General features: G+C 37.5%; 1 protein-coding gene across 1 annotated transcript in view; it reads left to right on the top strand.

Moving 5' to 3' along the window:
- Positions 1-18,555, top strand: part of LOC122816264 (arf-GAP with SH3 domain, ANK repeat and PH domain-containing protein 2-like) — a 1,594,524-nt gene that overhangs the window by 555,399 nt on the left and 1,020,570 nt on the right. Inside the window, exon 3 of the mRNA XM_044089001.1 lies at positions 14,066-14,217. Within this exon, the coding sequence (XP_043944936.1) occupies positions 14,066-14,217 (152 nt within the window). The remainder of the gene's footprint in view (positions 1-14,065; positions 14,218-18,555) is intronic.

Raw genomic sequence — 18,555 nt, 5'->3', positions numbered from 1 at the left:
ATATATATAAAAAAAACTTTTAACAACAACGTATACATTTGAATTGAATATTGGTTTGTTGTGACAGGTGTGCACATATGTATATTTATATTAACATATATTTATTTTTTATATCTAGAGTTTAATTGTTCCAAATCTATAATGAAAAAACATTTTGCTTATCATTATATGTTGAACAAATGTTGGTTTGCAATCTTTTATCATTTTACATTATATATATTTATGTATATTCTTACTATAACTTTAAGGGGCTATGGCTATGAAATGTGTTTTTACTTATGTGATTACCTTAATTTAGTTTAAATATCGGTGGTTTTAAGTGTGTTTTTGTCTGAAAGTTATGTATCTGTGGAATGAAAGTGCTTACCAGCTTTTGATTGTTCTGATAATAAAAGTGTTCTGTGGTTAGGATTTGTTTCCTTTTAAGCATACTGAGACATCCTGCAACCTCGACTGGTCTTTGTTTTGGTTATAATTCTGGAAATGGTCCAAGTGTTTTGTAATCTACCCCCAGTTAACAAAAAAAAAAAAAAAAAAAAAAAAAAAAAAACAGTATCTAGAGTAGAGGCATAGTTTGCTCAACTAGCGCCCTAAGCCAGTCCCACGAACTAAAGTCCCACACCTCCTTTAACTCAGAAGAGCAAAAAAAGAAAAAAAAAAGACTTCTACAAACTGCAGAAAGCTAATTGGCTTCATATAGTACAGTAGCCAATCCTTGCCCCCCCCCCCCCACACACACACACACAACTCAAGGAAGAGCAAAACAAAGAAAAAAAGTTTTGGAATCTTCAAAATACTGTAGGAAACCTATTGGATTCCTACTGTAATTCAGCCAGTTGTGCCACACCAAATCCACCCCAGCTGTAAACTTTGGCAAAGTGAAGGTTCGGCGATGTCCGGCTTCGAAGTACTCGTCTCTGTTTAAATTTCGTTAGTGTAATTTCGATAATTCAAAGTCGACCCATATATTTACATATATATGTCGACCCATATATTCACATATATATATATATATATATATATATATATATCTGTCCATGTATCTATATGTGTATATCTAATGTAAAGAAACAAGCAACTGTGAGCCAAAATTCCTTAACTAGATAGAGCTCCTATGTTGACGCTTTAAAGAAGTTTGTACCTCATGGGTTTATACAAATAAAGTGGAAACAAGCTGAGTAAATTGACAAATGTTGCTGTTATTTTAGGTACTGATGGAATATGTAAGATCTGTAGAAAGGTAAAAAAAAAATGGAAAATAAAATTAAGTGAACCAAGGAAGGTAGTTTATTATTAAAATGTAAAACTAAGTGTTTAAAGGTGAGAGGCAAGTTTTGTAAATTTAATAAGTTTACTTTTCCTAACCTGTCATTGCTACATCAGTCTGTCCTTGGTTGAACTATAGCCATGACCTCTTCCTTATTCATTCTTACCTGGAAGCAAGAATCAGATGTGCTGAGAAACACCCTCCCTGCTATGGCAGGGAAGTATATTTCAAAACTTCAACTTGTCAGAGGCAAGTGATGTGTGCAGTAATACACTAGTGTTTTTTCAGTGTGTGTCCTTTATTTGCGGCTCACATCAGTGTGACCAACTACCTCCTGGTCTTCGGAAGAGGACAGTGTTACTCCCATTTCACAAACTTAACTGTTCCCTTATTTTGACCAACCCTCTGTCACTTGTGGCGCTAATCGAATCGGGGTGACCTGATCAGTAGATTTATCTTTTTTATTTTTCAAAGAGCCAAACTAGTCAAAACTTTACCAAAGATAAACCACAAGGGGTAAAGTGAGACATTATTTTGTATTGGAAGCACATTGTTTCTCATTTTTAAACAACATAGCAGATGAAGTGGATTTCAAGCAAGTATTCTCTCTCTATTTTTCCTTGTCTACAAAAAGTTGATTTCATCCACACTTGCAGTATAATATCTAATATAATGTAAAGTTTTTGTAGTGCTAAAGATTTGGATTTAAGTTTATTCGCACTGAGTCAGTGTTAAAACCTCTTGTGCTTAAAAAAGACCACAACAGAAATTTCCCAGTACATTTCAGCATATAAATGGATTTTCTTCAGTTTTCAACAAAGCTGAAAGTCTGACATTTCATTTTGACAACACTGTAGAATTTCCCCTGCTGCTTGATGACTTGCAGACCAGCAAGACTTATCCAGATGAACTGATGGAGACATTTTCTTCATTTGCTTTAGTGGCTTGTTACTAGAAGTGTCCCTGAAGTATTTACATGCAGCTTTACAGCTAAAGATTTTATTGTCCAGAATGTGTATGTTGGTTATAATTTTTATACTGTCGTAATGTACGACAGTTTGAGGCTGTCTCTAGATCAGATGGCAAGAGACTTCTGAACCATTAGACAGCCTCCATTGCTGAACAGCAATGCGTACTTCAAGGTAGATTCGCATGTTTCAGCTATGGTCTTCTGACCTGATTTAGTGATGGTCTTTGTGATTGTAGTTCATTCTGTCCATGTGCTCATTTCTTTGATAGTCCAGCAATTTCTCCCTTTATTATATGACAGTGAGACTATTGTATGTGCTGCCATTAACCCCTTCTTTCTAATCACTTTCCTTATGTTCTTGTCACATCCTGCCAGGTTTGGTAAAATTTATTTTATTTCACATTTGTTGACCGGGCTAGTCTAGCTGGATATATGTCCATTTTCAGTAGAGGCCCGGGGAGAAAAGCTCCACATAGAAGGCTTACACAAACAGTACATTAAACATTAATTACAAGAATCTTGTGAGATAACGTGTTCCAAGGTAACAAAAACATATAACATTTTTGTTTTTTGTACTATGAGAAGAGGGAGAAGGATTTAGAAGTATGTGGTAGACACACAAAGCAACGTGATGAGCAGGATTAAGAGAGCAAAGTAGTTAAAAATGGGATTGGAAGAATTAGGTGTAGGGTAGTAAGTTGTTAAGACAGTAGGGTGGCCAATTCAGTTGTTCCTAGAATACAGTAAGTCAGCCTAAATGGTAGTGGACTTAAAGTTGCAGAAAGAGAGATGTAATAAAAAAAAAAAGATGTTTGGCAAGACTAACAGTGGGAGATGCATTAGTCAGGGTTAGTACAGGGACATAGCCAGTGAGTTGTAAGGTATGATTTAAGTTTCTTTTTAAATAGTGAAGTTGAAGAAAGAGATGTAAGTTCACCAGGAAGTAGGTTTCAGCTTTTGCCTACAGTGTTAGTGAAGAGGGATTCTCCTGCTTTATTAGATTTTTGAGTAGAGATGAGTAGTTTGTTTGCAGAGCGTAGGTTAGTAAGATTTTTATATGGGCAGATTAGACTTTTGAGAATTGGTGTGTTACTTGGATGATACAGGGTTTTATGGGTAATAGTTAGTTGGTGAAGTAGAATATGGTTTTTAGTTCCAGCCAACCCAGTTGTTTCAGATTTTGGCAGTGGTGGGATCTAACAGGAGAGCCTGTAGCAAATCTGGCAATGTTGTAGGCGATTGACAGCTTGTTGAGGTTGCTTTTTGATAGATTAGTATATATAGGGGATGCACAAAAGAGTGTTGAGATGAGGTGGGTGTGGGCAATAGAAGTTCTTGCTATGGGAGTAAGGAAAGGTTTAGTTCTATAGAGGGAGCCAAGTTTTTGGTTAACTGATTTTATTGTGGTGTTAATATAAGTATCAAAGTTAAGGCTGTGGTCATTTGTCACACCCAAGAGTTTAGTGGTAGTGTCAGGGGATATAACTGTACTATTTTTAGATTTAATAGTGAAGTAAAGTGGGGGAGGGACTTGAGTGTGGGAGTAAACAGTAGAAGTTTAGTCTTTTTAGGGTTAAGGAGGAGGCAACGCTGTAAAAAACAATCTTCGACAAGTTCAAAGACATTTTGGGTGAGTGACTGTAGTTCAGATGATTCAGTAGCTGAGGAAATTAAGGTAGAGTCATCTGCGTATTGAATGGTTACAGCATGTGGGATGCTAGTAGACAGATCATTTATAAAGATAGAGAATAGAAGAGGGCCCAGAATAGAACCTTGGGGTACACCGAGAGACAGGAAGGTGGGAAGATAGAGTATTGTTCCAGAGTGCTGCCTGTTGTGTAAGTAGGACTTGAACCACTGCAGAGTTTGACTATCAAGTGGAAGGGACTTAAGTATATTCAGTAGAAGGTGATGGTTAACCATATCAAATGCTTTTGAAAGATCTATGAAAATAGCAGAGGACAGGGTGTTATGGTTACGGTTCTTGTTAATATGGTTAGAGAATGATAGGAGGGCTGTAGTGGTGCTGTGGTAAAGTCGAAAGCCATGTTGCGAGTTAGCTAAAAGGTTATTTTGGAGGAGATGGTCTAGCAGTTGACGATGGATGCACTTTTCCAAGATTTTAGCTATGAGAGAGATTAGGGCAATTGGACGGTAGTTAGAAAGTTCTGTTGAGTTACCATCTTTGTGTAGGGGAATTATATGTGAGATTTTCCAGATGGATGGGATGGTGCCTTCAGTGATGGTTCTATTAATTAGGATAGAGATAGGGTAAGCAATAAATTTTGCTGCTATATGAAGATACTTAGCAGGTAAGAGGACGGCAGAGGGGGTAGAGGGTTTATGCTTTTGAAGGAGAGTACAGATAAGGGATGTAGGTACAGGTTGGAGTTGGAAAGTGGGTGGTGGGTTCTTTAAGGATGAAGAAAGATTAGAGGATACAGGAGGTAGAGAGTTAGCAAGTGACTGGATAGCTTCAGTGAAGAAGGTATTGAAGGGATCAGCAATTAGTTTAGGAGTATTGGTGCTGATTCCAGAGTAGGTTGGTGTTTTAGAGTTGCTGGGATGTAATAGTCTATTGATTCCTGACCAGAATTTTTGTGAACTTTGTTGGTTGGAGTGTTGGAGCTGAAAGAAGTTTTTTTTGTCCAGTAGTATAGATGTTTTAGTTGAGTTTCTAAGTTATTTAAATTGTTTAAATAGGTATGACAACACTACATTATATATATTCATGAGATGTTTCTATTGGAAGATTTGAATTAATTGCCTACTTACTTTTACTATATAATTGGTCTTTTATTGTTCGTTGTCTGAAGAAGTCTGTGCATTAGATGAAAAACGTGTTGTGTTGCATCCGTTTTACATGCTGTTTGTAAATAAACCGTTGGATTTTATCTCGAGCTGTCTGGTGCATTGTTTCTCCTCGTGCAGTGCTTTTTGGCATTTACTGGTTTTGGACTTGCACTGTTCTTCCCTGTCTTGTTTAAATTTTAGCTGATCTGATGGGGTTTTAGAGGAATGCCATTTGGCCCAAAATTTGTTTCTTAGTAGAATCTTTTAATTAGTTTCCTTTGTAAGCCAAGGTGCAGTTTTTGTAGTGCTCCTTCGTGTATGAAAAGGGGCATGGAAATCCAAGATTTCAAGGAACTTAGAGTTGAAGTATGCCACAGCTTCATCTCGTTGCAGGTGTTTTAAAGATGACCAGTTGCATACACTCAGTTCATTCTGGAAGTGTTCTGGGTTAAAATGTTTATTGCATCGAGATGTTTTAAAAGTTGAGGGACTGTTAATATTGATCTCATGTCGAATTATGTAAGTTAGTGAGTGATCACTAATGTCTGCTGGTAGGATACCTGTCATATATGATGTGGATAGAGTATTTATAAGAATCCAATCTAGAGTGGATTCTTTGTTATTAGGTTTATGGATATGAGTAGGTGAAGTGATAGTTTGGGAGAAGCCATAAAGGTTTATGTGGTTAGATGGGTTATTGGAATTATAGGTATTCCAATCTATATTAAAGTCGCCTAGGATAATGGTTTCTTGTGGGTAGTTAATGGATAGCCAGCTAAGGATATATTCAAGGGTGATGATGTTACCTGGAGGAAGATATGAGCATATAATATAGATGGCCTTACTAATATTAAGCTGAAGCTTAGTAATAAGAACTTCAGCATTGCCATCAAAAGGTGGGTGTGAATCAAGTGGTGTAACTTGAAGGCCTGCTTTGTATAATACTGTTACTCCTAGGGCGATCCATTCTTATAATGCTATACCCAGGAGGGGTGATTTCATAGTCTTGGGTTGTTGGTTTTAACCATGTTTCGGATAGGCAGAGAATGTCAGTTATATACATCCAGTAGGGCATGAAGGTGAGTCACTTTGTTATTGACACTTCGTATGTTTAAATGAGATATGAAGAGGGAGTTAGGAGGCCTAGTAGGGGTATGAAAGGGAGAGGGAGAGGGTTCCTCTGAGTTAGCTGGTCTAAAAGAGGATGGGCCAGGATTGGGATGAATGTCACCATCAAGTAGGAGGTGAAGGTGTACTCTTGGTTTGTGAATTAGAGTAAGATTCAATATGTTATGCGCATTTTTGACTTGGTGTGGTTTATAACTAATGTGGATGACTCTATAATACTTTGGGAGGAGGTAATTAGTTACAGAAGTAATGTTGATGTGTTTAAGAGTGGGTGTTGAGGATAATGGGTTAGTATCTTTTGTGTATAGCTGGAAGTTAGTGAAGCTAAGATGTTCGTAGGCAGTTAGGATACAAGGAAGGAAAAGGAAAGGCAGAAGTATGAGTAGTGGTAGGGGTTTAAGGTGAGTTGATATAGGACAAGTAGGCATAGTGCTGAAGAAGTATAGGGTGAAGAGGAAGTAGGCAAGAGTATGAAGTTAATTAGGAAGAGTATTGTAGGATAGGAGATACTTGAGATGTGGGATGGGAGTGGATCATGGGGAGGTGGGAGTGGTTAGAGAGGTACAAGGCTAGGTGCACTGGGGGTGGGTGGAATTTGGGGGTAGGGGAGCGGAGTGAGCCCACAGGGCGAACGAAGCGAGAAGAACCAGGTGAAGGATGAAAAAGAGAATGCAATGAAAACAATCAGTGAAATACTGACTACTGAGGGTAAGTGAAGACAGAGGAGAGTAAAGGTGGGAGTAGACTTATGTGGAAGTGTGAGGTGGAAGGTAGCTAAGTGAATTGTAGTGGTAAGTTAGAAGGGGTGCAGTGGGGCTACAAGAAAGAAAGTAAGGAAACACTATACACTGAGAGTGTCTAATATGAAGCAGTAGGTGGATGTACAAGGAAAGTAACCAGAGAAGGGTACCATCTAGTAGATAAAAACTATACTGCTACGGTAGCTCCTGGAGGGAGATAGGAGGACAAGGAGTAAGGGAGGGAAATAGTGCAGTCAAGTACAGAAGCTTCAAGAGAGAGGGGATGTAGGTAAAAAAGTAGAGAGGAGTAGGCTGCTGGTTATCCTGGCAGGGAAGGGTACATACACACCTGTTATGTACAATAGATAGATTAGCATACAGTAAATAACATACTTTTTTGTATCCTTGAGGGGAAGAATTCAGGGAGAAGTTAGCCTCTATTCCTTTCTTAGGAAGAGACAGCAGGAGTTTTACTTTAAACTACTGTTTTGAGGTCTTCAGGTAGGGCAGGGTCCTAACCCTAATTCGGTACAGGTAGGTTGACTAGTTTCTTGTATCCTTGAGGGGAAGAGTTCAGGGAGAGGTTAGCCTCTATTCCTTTCTTAGGAAGAGACAGCAGGAGTTTTACTTTAAACTACTGTTTTGAGGTCTTCAGGTAGGGCAGGGTCCTAACCCTAATTCGGGACAGGTAGGTTGACTAGAGTATGTAAGAACACTGAACTGAGCTCAGAACACACAGCAGCCAAGAGCTAGAAAAGGAAATTAAAAAGTTTAATACTCTTCTCTTTCAATGAGTTTCCTGTCATGTTTGTCATCTATCCAGCAGTTTAAATTTTAGGGATGAAGGAAGAATATCAAAGTATAGCCTTAAACATTGCCACTGTTTATATAGCTAAAGAACCGGTGTTTACTGTTAAAGAAATCGTGTGCAAGAAAGACATATGGATATTTCCACAATGGTGTTTTCAACTAGAAGAAAATTATAAAAAACTTTGTGATAAAAAGGCAGCAACCCTTCACACTACAAATAAACAAACTCGTGAACATATTTATTTAACAGTAAAGAATTATGCAAGTCCATTAATAGATGAAGAGCCGAGTCTGATAAATTATGCTGTACAGGTCAGACCAAATGACTAGAGAAACTCCAAGCTATGATTGTGAGGAAAAATGTCTCATTGTTAAAAGGTCTAATTGACAAAAGAAAGACCAGTATAAAATCATAAATCCTGTCGAGAGACTCGTACAGCTAATTAGTAAATGTCATCAAAGCTGTTTCACTGTGAAAGCTCTCTAAGCATTGGGAGTAAGATGAGCTGTATTAAAACATGAAGCATTGACTTATAAACGGACCCTGCCCAGCAGTTTGACCAGAGGTACTGATACTGCTTTTTTAAGTATAGATAGTCCTGTTGATGCCTTTTATAGTTTGAAATCGTAAAGATCATATTTTAAAGGTGCAAAACTAAATTTTCTTTTCAAATAAAAAAGGGTTTGCATGCATCTTTATGCATACAGGCCCTTTTTTGTATGAAAAGAAAAGTGCATGTTGTAGTCTTTGAAAAAAGTTTAAAAGATTACTTCTGAACATGAAAGACAAAACCTACTTAGCTGTTTTTATGCCATGAATATTCATGGGCAGACAGGAAGTGTTTGTCTCTGTGTTCCAGTTCTAATATGTTGGATTAGTGTAGGTGAGTAATTATAAATTAATTATGCATTTGACATGCTATTAAATTACCAGTCTGGCAATTACATAACTAATTTACAACTACCTACCTACATTAATCCAGCATAATTGAAGCTGGAACCCAAAGTGATGTAAGGGCCTCCTGCCTGTCCCTGAATATTAATGCCATAAACATAGCTCAGTACATTTACTCTTCCATGTTTGGAAGCAATTTTTAAAAACATTTTATTTATAAATGGGTGTAAAATGACCCTTTTATTTTTGTATAAAAGAGTTTGCATGCTTAAAGATGCATGTGAACAATTCTTTATACAAAAACAAAAGGTTCTTTTGTATGTTTAGACATGCTCTTAAGATTATAAAATTATGTATTAATTTCACAGCATTGTGACTCTGTTGCATTTTCTGTTTCATGACTTTGGTGTCCTCCTTTCGTACCAGATGTTTTAGTCTTTGATATTCTCATGTACGTGTGTTTTTTCTTTGGTATTATTTACCCCCAAATACATCACAAGTTCACAACTGACTGGCTACTGAAATCTCTTTGTATATGTTAGTTACCTCTTCTGTTTTGGCTAGGATTGAGTCTGGAAAGGACCTCACCAAGATATTTGCTTTACCTATAGCTGAAGTGTGGGCATTTTTATTGTCTTCTAGAGAGAAGGCAGAGTTGGCAGCGTTTTACTATGTCTACTCACATGAGATTTCATATTGCAACAAGATGGTTATGAAAAAATGTCATCAGTGGCATTGCATCCATTTACCTTTTTTCTGGGGAGGGGGGGTGCTGCATCTCTTCTAGCTGTGCTTGTTCATTGGTATATTTGGTCTAAGTTGGTGCAATTACTTAATGTTAAATGAAATCATTGTACTTAAAAAAATAAATAAAATGGAACTCTATAAGGGCAGTGTTTTATTACCAATCTATTTACAGAAATGAGGCAACATGTACGGGCCCTTTAAATTATGACGTATTTAAAGTTAGTTTTTAAATAGTCATTTGCAAGGGGTAAAAATGAATTAAACTGTATGCCTTCAGAATTCTTGCACATTTTGCATGCTTTCAGAATGGATGTGTTCGGTTAACATATTTGCTAAAGACGTGTCAGGGCACTAACTCCACCCTCAACTAGGGAAAAGTAGCCAAGAACCATGCAGTGCATTGACAGATGAGCATACTGAAAGTTTCCCAGAGTTTACTTCAGAACTCTGTTTTCTATCAACTCCAGCTATAAAGGGGTACCCCTTTAATCCACCATCCTTTTTCTATGAGGCAGGAAGGAGATCACCTTGCCCCAGCGAATGCAAATTAAGGTAAGAGGTTGCTGATTCACTTAATATCAGACCAGTGCATATTAGTGTTTCTAAATGTGTACCTGTTCAAAAACAAGGCAGTTGTATTCTTGCACATTACGTTAGGATAGGGTAAGTATACTAAATCCATGAGCAGAGCTAGCCTTGAAACAGTCTCTCCAGAGCAGTCTTTGACGCCTTACACAGGTATAGGACATGGATCACAGCTTTATGTGGAGGAAGTCCACTGGTTGTAAGTCAGAGTCCTAAATTGTAAGAAATAATGGCTTCCCTTGAGTTAGTCTGTGCATAAATAAAGGTACTGGACTTTGGAGGACTGGGTGTCACATTTGATGGTACTTAAACATGGGACCTACAGGTGGCACACACTAGTATGTTTCCCAAAATTGGCAACCATTATAAATGTCCACTGCTATGGCTCTGATATTTAAGCTGTCAGGGCTAGTTGCTTCTCTGGCCCTTTAGAGATATTTTGAGCTCCCTGCCTTAAAAGTTTGTTGCAACATAAAGATAGAGGTAATTTAGGAGTGTGAGAACCATGTCATGCTTAGTTCCAAGAGCAGTAAGCAGTTGTAGAAAATGGTGCATGATGCATGCTGTGGAAGACATTGAAATCTGTTCAGGGAGATGGAGGACTTTGTTTATTCAGACAAGCAAGCTCACTTCACAACAATTATGAAGAAGAATGAATTAAAGTCAGAGTCATACAAGAGTGTGCCAGTTCCTTGCAATAGGAAGACACTGTCAGTAGGTGAGATTGTGATCACTGAAGACCTCCAGAAAAGTACAAGCAGCTTCAGTGTAGTGTATAGGTTGGGGTGAAGACCCAGTCAAAAGGAGGATTGATGCTGGTTATGAGGGGTGAAATAAATGTATCTAAAAGAAATGGGACAGTTTCAGACATTTGGTTTTGTGCAACAAGTAGTTTAAAATGCTAGCAGTCAGTGTTTGAAATTCTTAAGGGAAATAAATGTCTAAATAGGTTATTTTCCATGCTGTGCTGGTGGACGAAAAGAATGCAGTAATAGTTAACTTGGGCTATGGAGTCCAGTATTGATGTCTAGTATTTGTCTGTCATCCATTAATTTGGAGTAAAGTAAACACCCTTGAGCTTTATATTGGATGCATCAGTGTAAAGGTTAAGGGAGGAAAGATGGCTGCTTTGGGTAAGGGAGAAGACTAAGTAATGCACAAGTACACACCTGTCTCATGTGTAAAGTATTGGTGGAAGGAGGACTCTGGGTAGTACAGGATTTGGAGATCACATAAAACCTGAACCAGAGATGTACAGAGCAACAGGAAGGGGTACTATCCTGAACCAGAGATGTACAGAGCAACAGGAAGGGATACTATCATGAACCAGAGATGTACAGAGCAACAGGAAGGGATACTATCATGAACCAGAGATCTACCGAGCAACAGTAAGGAATACTATCATGAACCAGAGATGTACAGAGCAACAGGAGGGGATACTATCATGAACCAGAGATGTACAGAACAACAGGAAGGGATACTGTCATGAACCAGAGATGTACAGAGCAACAGGAAGTGATACTGTCATGAACCAGAGATATACAGAGCAACAGGAAGGGATACTATCATGAACCAGAGATGTACAGAGCAACAGGAAGGGATACTATCATGAACCAGAGATGTACAGAGCAACAGGAAGGGATACTATCATGAACCAGAGATGTACAGAGCAACAGGAAGGGATACTACTCATCCTTGTACTTGATGTGTGTATGAAGATTTTTAGCGTTGCTAGAGTAAAACATGCAGCGTGTGCATTTACATTTGTAGAACAGTAGTTGGGAGATGTTAGGCCACTGAATTTATGGAACACTGTAAGGCAAGCAGGAATGGAGATGCCAGTAACTGCATTAAATCCCACTTTGCATTACTGAAGAAACAAATTTGCAGCTGTCAGCATACCTGCACTATTATGGTGGAATCCTCGATGCTTACCACAGGAAAAAAATGTGCTTTATCACTTGCTTCCTCTCAGCAGTTCCCAAAGTTCAATCAATCTATTTACTCGCCAAGTTTTTAACCGTACATTTTAATGTGTTTCTTACCATTCACATTACATTGATGGCTCACCATTTTGGTGCACTCATGTGTACCCAGCAGTTCTGGCCTGCTTTTTTATTCTCAAGACATCAGGCAGTCATGTGTTACAGACAAACTGGGTACTTCATTGCAGCATTTCTGTGGATTGGTTCACTGACGCAGTGTCAATGATAGGGAGTTTTTCTTCCTTGTCTCAGAGGTGTACTCGTCCTGCCATCTAGAGGTGGTTTCAGTGGAAGTGCAAAGCACCCATCCTTGATCTCTGTGAAAATGTTTTTATCCACTCTGCCCAACAACTTGCTGCCTCCAGGTTTTGTTCCTGGAACCCACTCTGTTAGGGTCCTTAACAGACTCCTTTGTGACTGAATCAGTGTAACAGCTGTTTGCTGATCTTCTATAGGAGCAGCACTGCTGTTACCTACAGAAATTAGTAAGGAATGTGTACAATGAAAGCTTTATACTAAAAAATATGAAATAAATTGTCAAACTTTTATAATTTATTATAAATGCAAAAGCAGCCATTTACAGCAAATTCATTTTCTGACAAGCTCAGCTCAAGGACATTCTTTAGTATAAATTGTGTTTGAATAAGAACATTTATGTAAGTTTAGATTAGAAAGTGATTGTGTAAATGTATTACAATTGGCTGAGGCCCTTTATATTACTATGTAATATATCCCAGATGATGTGCCTGAATCATTTGACGTGTGGTGTGGGCAGAGGATCGGATGCTGTGTGTTCTTTTACAGACCAAGTAGCCAGATGAGTGTTATGTCAGTGCTGACACTCTCTTAGCATGTTCCATGTTATGAATTTTGGGAGGTTTCAATGCACGGCTTGACTGAAAACATTCTCATACTTAAGAATTATTCTTTATATTTGGAATGAAATCTAATCATGTTGTAACTTCTGTGATTAGTAAAGTCCAGTAATGTTGGACATTTCTCCTAGGTGGACTTACTGCTAAGTCTATAGTGGCCACGGTTATTGAGCTGAATAGGTATTTCTCCTACTAAGGCCTGCTTTCATTGAGATGGGCTGTCATTGCTAATTAAGGCACAAAAATTCCGCTGGTCTAATTGACTGTACTTCATATATTTACAGGCATATGTAGAGTATATGCCATCTATCCCCACAGAATGTTCTGAGAGCATTAGCTAATGCCGTTTGACATACAGAGGCCATAGAATTTGGACGTATGAGCATGTTTATAGAATGTATTTAGTGGGATGTTTAGACAGAATTTTAAGGTATAGGTGTATAAAGCAACGCTCCATCCTTTGGATGGATTGTTACCATGTACCTGAATTGTTAGTAGGTCAGATTAGAGTTAAGATTGTATGGCCATTATCAGGAAAATAAGAAGGGTTATTGTTTAGTATTAAAAAAAAAAAAAAAAAAAAAAAAAGAGTTGCGCGTTTTTGGACTAAAGGAGTTATCACGTAACTTAACATTCAAAAGCTTCCATTTTGAAATGTATCCAGAAAGCTTACATTTTCCTCTGTTAGAAGCAGAAATGTCTACATTGCATGTGATGGAGAGTGGTAATCGGGTGTTAGTATATTTAGCCTCTTGCAGTCAGTGAACATCTACTTAAGTAGTCTGTTCCACCAGCACTGCTTGCCTCATTGGCTAGTCAGAGGTAGAGTATAACCAGACGTCTCTAGAATTAAGCTTGAAGCTTCTAGACCTTATCTGATACAGCTTGCATCACTGAAATCTACTCTAAAAAGACCACAATCTTGTCCAAGAAAAGAGCCACATTGTGTTATGAGTATTTTTTTACCATGAAGAGTGTGTACGATGTGTCTACAGAATGAGAGAGCTTTAATCTTCATTTGGAATATTGTAGAAGTTCAGTTTTTTGCAGACTGAGTACCATCAGTAGGGACCGAGATGATTTGCTCACATTCCATATGGGTATATTGGTCTTGCCAACGCATGCTTCTTTGGAAGTGTGTTGAAACTGACTCGTTCATTAGTCAGAAAAATGTTTGTTTCCCATGATGCTTTTGAACACTGGCATGCAAATGATCCTGTGTTACATTTTATTTTTAGCCATAATAACTTTGTTCTTTTTTCTCTTTTAGACTATGTCACCAACCTTGAAGCCTACATCAGTGCAGTGGAAAAATATGCATTTAATTTTCAGAACAATGGAGAGGAGGAGGAGGAGCTAACCCAAGCCTTTACCCAGTTTGCTAAGTTTTCAAAGGACTTTGTAACACCTATCAAAAATCTGGTATATATATATATATATATATATATATATATTTATATGTATTTATGGCACTTCTGGAATTGAATTATGCCTGAATTTCCAGGCTGTATTTATCTGATCCAGACAATCACTGAAAGACATTGAAACTATGTATTTTTTGGTTCCTTAGTGCAAGTCGATCATCAGCTGCTAAGTTCCACTACTATTACTCCTGCATCCACTGCACCCCCCCCCCCCACACACACACACAGTCTGGGGCTGCTAGCCCTTGCGATGGGGAGGGGTATTTGAGAAGGTGACTAGTAGATGGAGAGGAGACAGAACAGCTTCAGCATCATATATTCTGCTTCACCCTAGGATAATTTAGCATATGCTGATTGATCCCTGGTTTACTATGCTAATTCTTCTAGATGGCCTTTTTCTAGTGCTGCTAGGGAACTGCCCCAGCCTATCTGATATTTCCAACCCATCTGCCTGAGCATTCATCTTCTCATCATGGCTCCAATATCACCACCACAAGAGCAAGTGACTGAAGCATGCCTCCAGTGAGTGCCCCCTCCCCCACACCCCCTTCCCTGAGAATGAGTCAGTCAGCATCAGCCACTGGCTTCCCCAGCACCACAGTTGTTGAGCAATCTCTGGGTCATAGTTAAGGGTTTCCCCCATCTGAGTAACAGATGGCTTAAAATCCCTGAAGCTTTAAAGCCTTTTTCATATCCTTTGTTTCAAATGACAGCTCTGCCGTTTCACAAAAAGTTAAGTCATACATAGCATGTGGTAACAAATGCTTATATTCATGTAAATGTTTCATAGATATTAAGTGTGGCTGTTCAAGTACTTTTGTTGGTGCTAACAAGCATATTTATTCAGATAACTGCTTTATTACTAGTAGCGCCCTCATGCATTCAAGCAACTGATTTGTTGGCCCTGTTACTTGCATTCAGGTATACTTAAGTGCTGTCAGTATTAAGTATTCAGGTAACTGCTATGCTGGTGCAGAAAAATACATGCATTCAAGCAACTTTGTTAAAAATGAAATCTAATGCATGCATACAAATGCCTTTGGAGATGCAAACTAACAAACTAATGTGTGATTCACATGATGTAATATAACTAAAAAAACGTGCTTACCACAATCACCAAAGTAGATATATAAATGTGAAAAAATCCAGCACAGCAGAGAGGAAAGGTAACAACTTTAATCGAATAAAACAAAATAAATAATACAGTGATAAGCGCTTTCATCTTGCCCACAAGACTTCATCAGATAACCGTGCACTGTAACTAAACTCATTAGGTACCTTTTTAAATCATCCAATTAATTAATTTCCATTTTAAATTTAAACCTTTCCCACCACAATGCCATTAAAACATTTTCTCTAAGGGCACAATGAATAATCTTCATAAAAAAACTCTTCAGTGTTTAACACTTGTAAAAACTCATCATTAATAGTAAAAATTATAGATGAAATAAATATCCCTCTGGTTAATTGGGATGGCTCAAATTATTAAAGCTGTTTTTTCTTTTAAAATGGTTTTAAGGGAAACAAAGTCACTAACACCAGGGGTGAAATGGAAACTACCACACTAGATCTTATTTCATTAAAGTTGTTTTCCAATCACCACCCTGGGGTTTGGTTTGATTATTTCTAAAATCCCAAACCTAAACCTCACAAAAGTTGTACATATACTTAGAATCCTTAAAAAGAGCATTGTTCTCCATTTTATTTTCTATATCATTCAAATGTTCGTGTATTCTAATTTCACTTTGAGAATATTCCAATTGTTTTTTTTTTTTTTTTTTTTTACTATGCCTCTGATGGAATGGGCATAATGATTGTATTCTATTGTAAGGGCCTTCTCGTACCTCACATCACTTTCCTCCTTCGCTTTTTGTTCCATTCCAACTCCCAACAGTGGTTCGCACCTTGTCCTCCACCCCTGGTATACAGTAGTAATAATTTCTGTCACCAGCTTGTCAGGGTAACCAAATTTGTCCCCACAGCAAAAGTTGATATTGCTGGTACATTAATGAAATTAATATTCACCCATGAACTAAACTTGTAAATATTTTTTAAGGGACAAGATAAGGATGGGAAGGACGCCACTAATCAAGGATGCTTAAAAAAGTAGTAGTACATTTAACCCACTCTTAAACCCTACTATTCAGTTGTTTGAAATGAATGTGATGGGGGACATTTATAAATTGTTTGCCCACAACCACAGATTTTCTAATTTAGAAATTTCCTTTCTCCCCCTAAGGGAGAAGGGGACATTTTAAATTTACTAAAAAACAACAAAGAAATAAAGGTAATGAAACCTGACAAAGGGGGTGGTGTGGTACTACTTAACACAGAAGATTATAATAATGTCATGACTGACTTACTTTTGGACTGTGATACTTATTCCCCTGTTTCCAAGAAAGAAATTAATATTTCATATAGTCGAATGGATTCCTATTGAGAGGAATATTTAGTTGAGAATAGGATTGAAGGGGTTGTGTAGGATTGACGGTATTGTGTATGACTTTTTGAGATAAATGATTCTGGTGGTACCAAATATTTTTGGGTTCCCTAAAGTTTGCAAATCTGTAAGTAACCCATCATTTAGACCCATAGATTCAGCTAAGGGATCCATGACACACCCCCTAGCAGTGGATGTTGATTATTGGACTAAAGAGGTGGTGATCAAAATACCACATTTGGTTAGAGATTCATGGAATTTTTTGGGTAAGTTAAAGTCTGACATCTGAAGGAGAGATCTAACTATCGACGTAGTAGATCTTTTCATTGCGATACCCAAGACTGTAGGATTAACGTATTTCCATGAAATGCTACGTCTATACTCCACCTTGCCCAATGACATCATTTCAGTTGTGGTTGAACTTATGGAAATTGTCCTAGATAACAACTATATACATTTTCAAGAAGAATATTATAAACGGGTGAAAGGAGTAGCAATGGGTGTGGCATGTGTCTCTACATTTGCCAATTTGGTAATGTTGGGTTGGGAACGAGAAATTATTTTTAAAAGCCCATTTGCTAAACACCTGCACCAATATGCTAGGTTCCATGATGACATATTTATTTTGTGGAACGGACACAGTGGAGGAGTTAAGGAATTTGTTGATTATTTGATTTGTTGCACCCCTTATTTTAAGTTTACTAGTAACTGAAATAGTGATAGTATTAGCTACCTTGACACTTAATTTCACACACCAATGGGGGTTTAAATCAGAGTTATTTAGGAAGGAAACATTTACTAACCCTTATTTACATTACTCCAGTAATAACCCCTTTTTTCTAAAAAGGAATTTAGTAAAGGGCAAGCTATAAGAATTACATGAATGACTTCCCAATGTGAAAATGTATGGGAAGAACTTGTCAAGTTAAAAGGAATATTCCTTGACTGGGATTATCCTGGCAAGCTGGTAACAGAAATTATTACTACTGTATACCATGGGTGGGGGACAAGGTGCAAACCACAGTTTGCAGTTGGAATGGAACAAAAAGCGAGGGAGGAAAGTGATGTGAGTTACGAGAAGGCCCTTACAATAGAATACAACCATTAAGCCTATTCCATCAAGGCATAGTAAAAAAAAAACAATTGGAATATTCTCAGTGAATAAAGGAGTATATAAAGTGTAAGAGAACCAATTTTCACATATAAAAGGAGAAGGAATTTCAAACAAATATTTGAGCAAGGTATAGTGAGCAATAGATTGACCAATGCGGATACCATGGCATGTGTAAGCAATGTCTTTTTATTATAGATGTGGGTAATTTAACCTTGAACAACGGGTTGGGTAGTAACATTTTTTTTTTAAAAAAGGGAATAGTCACACCAGTAGTCTTATTTATCTTGCTAAATTTGAAGGATGTGATGCCTTCTACATAGGCAAGACTGAAAGAGCTTTAAAAATTAGAATATACAAACATTTGAATGGAGAACAATGCCCTTTGTAAGCATTCTAGTATATGTACAAATTTTGTGAAGTTTAGGTTTGGGATTTTAGGAATAATCAAACCAAACCCCAGGGGTGGTGATTGGAAAACATCTTTAATGAAAAAATAACCTGGTGTGGCAGTTAAGGCTGAATTCCATTTCACCCCCTGGTATTAATGACTCTGTGTCCCTTAAAACCATTTAAAAAGAAAAAGCAGCTTTAATGTAGGTAGGTATTTAGGTACATTATTCCTTTGGTTTATTGGGATGGCTCAAGTTGTTACTTTATTAATTCACAAATCCAGCGTTTATAATAGTAGCATGCATTTTTATACTTTTTTATATTTACTTGATGGTCCTGGGAATTATTTATTTCATCCATAATTTTACTATTAATGCTGAGTTTTTGCAAGT

The sequence above is a fragment of the Protopterus annectens genome, chromosome 12.part0, assembly GCF_019279795.1.
Source record: "Protopterus annectens isolate FY-2018-M chromosome 12.part0, PAN1.0, whole genome shotgun sequence".
Lineage (NCBI taxonomy): Eukaryota > Metazoa > Chordata > Ceratodontiformes > Protopteridae > Protopterus > Protopterus annectens.
This window is presented reverse-complemented; position numbering and strand designations above follow the sequence as displayed.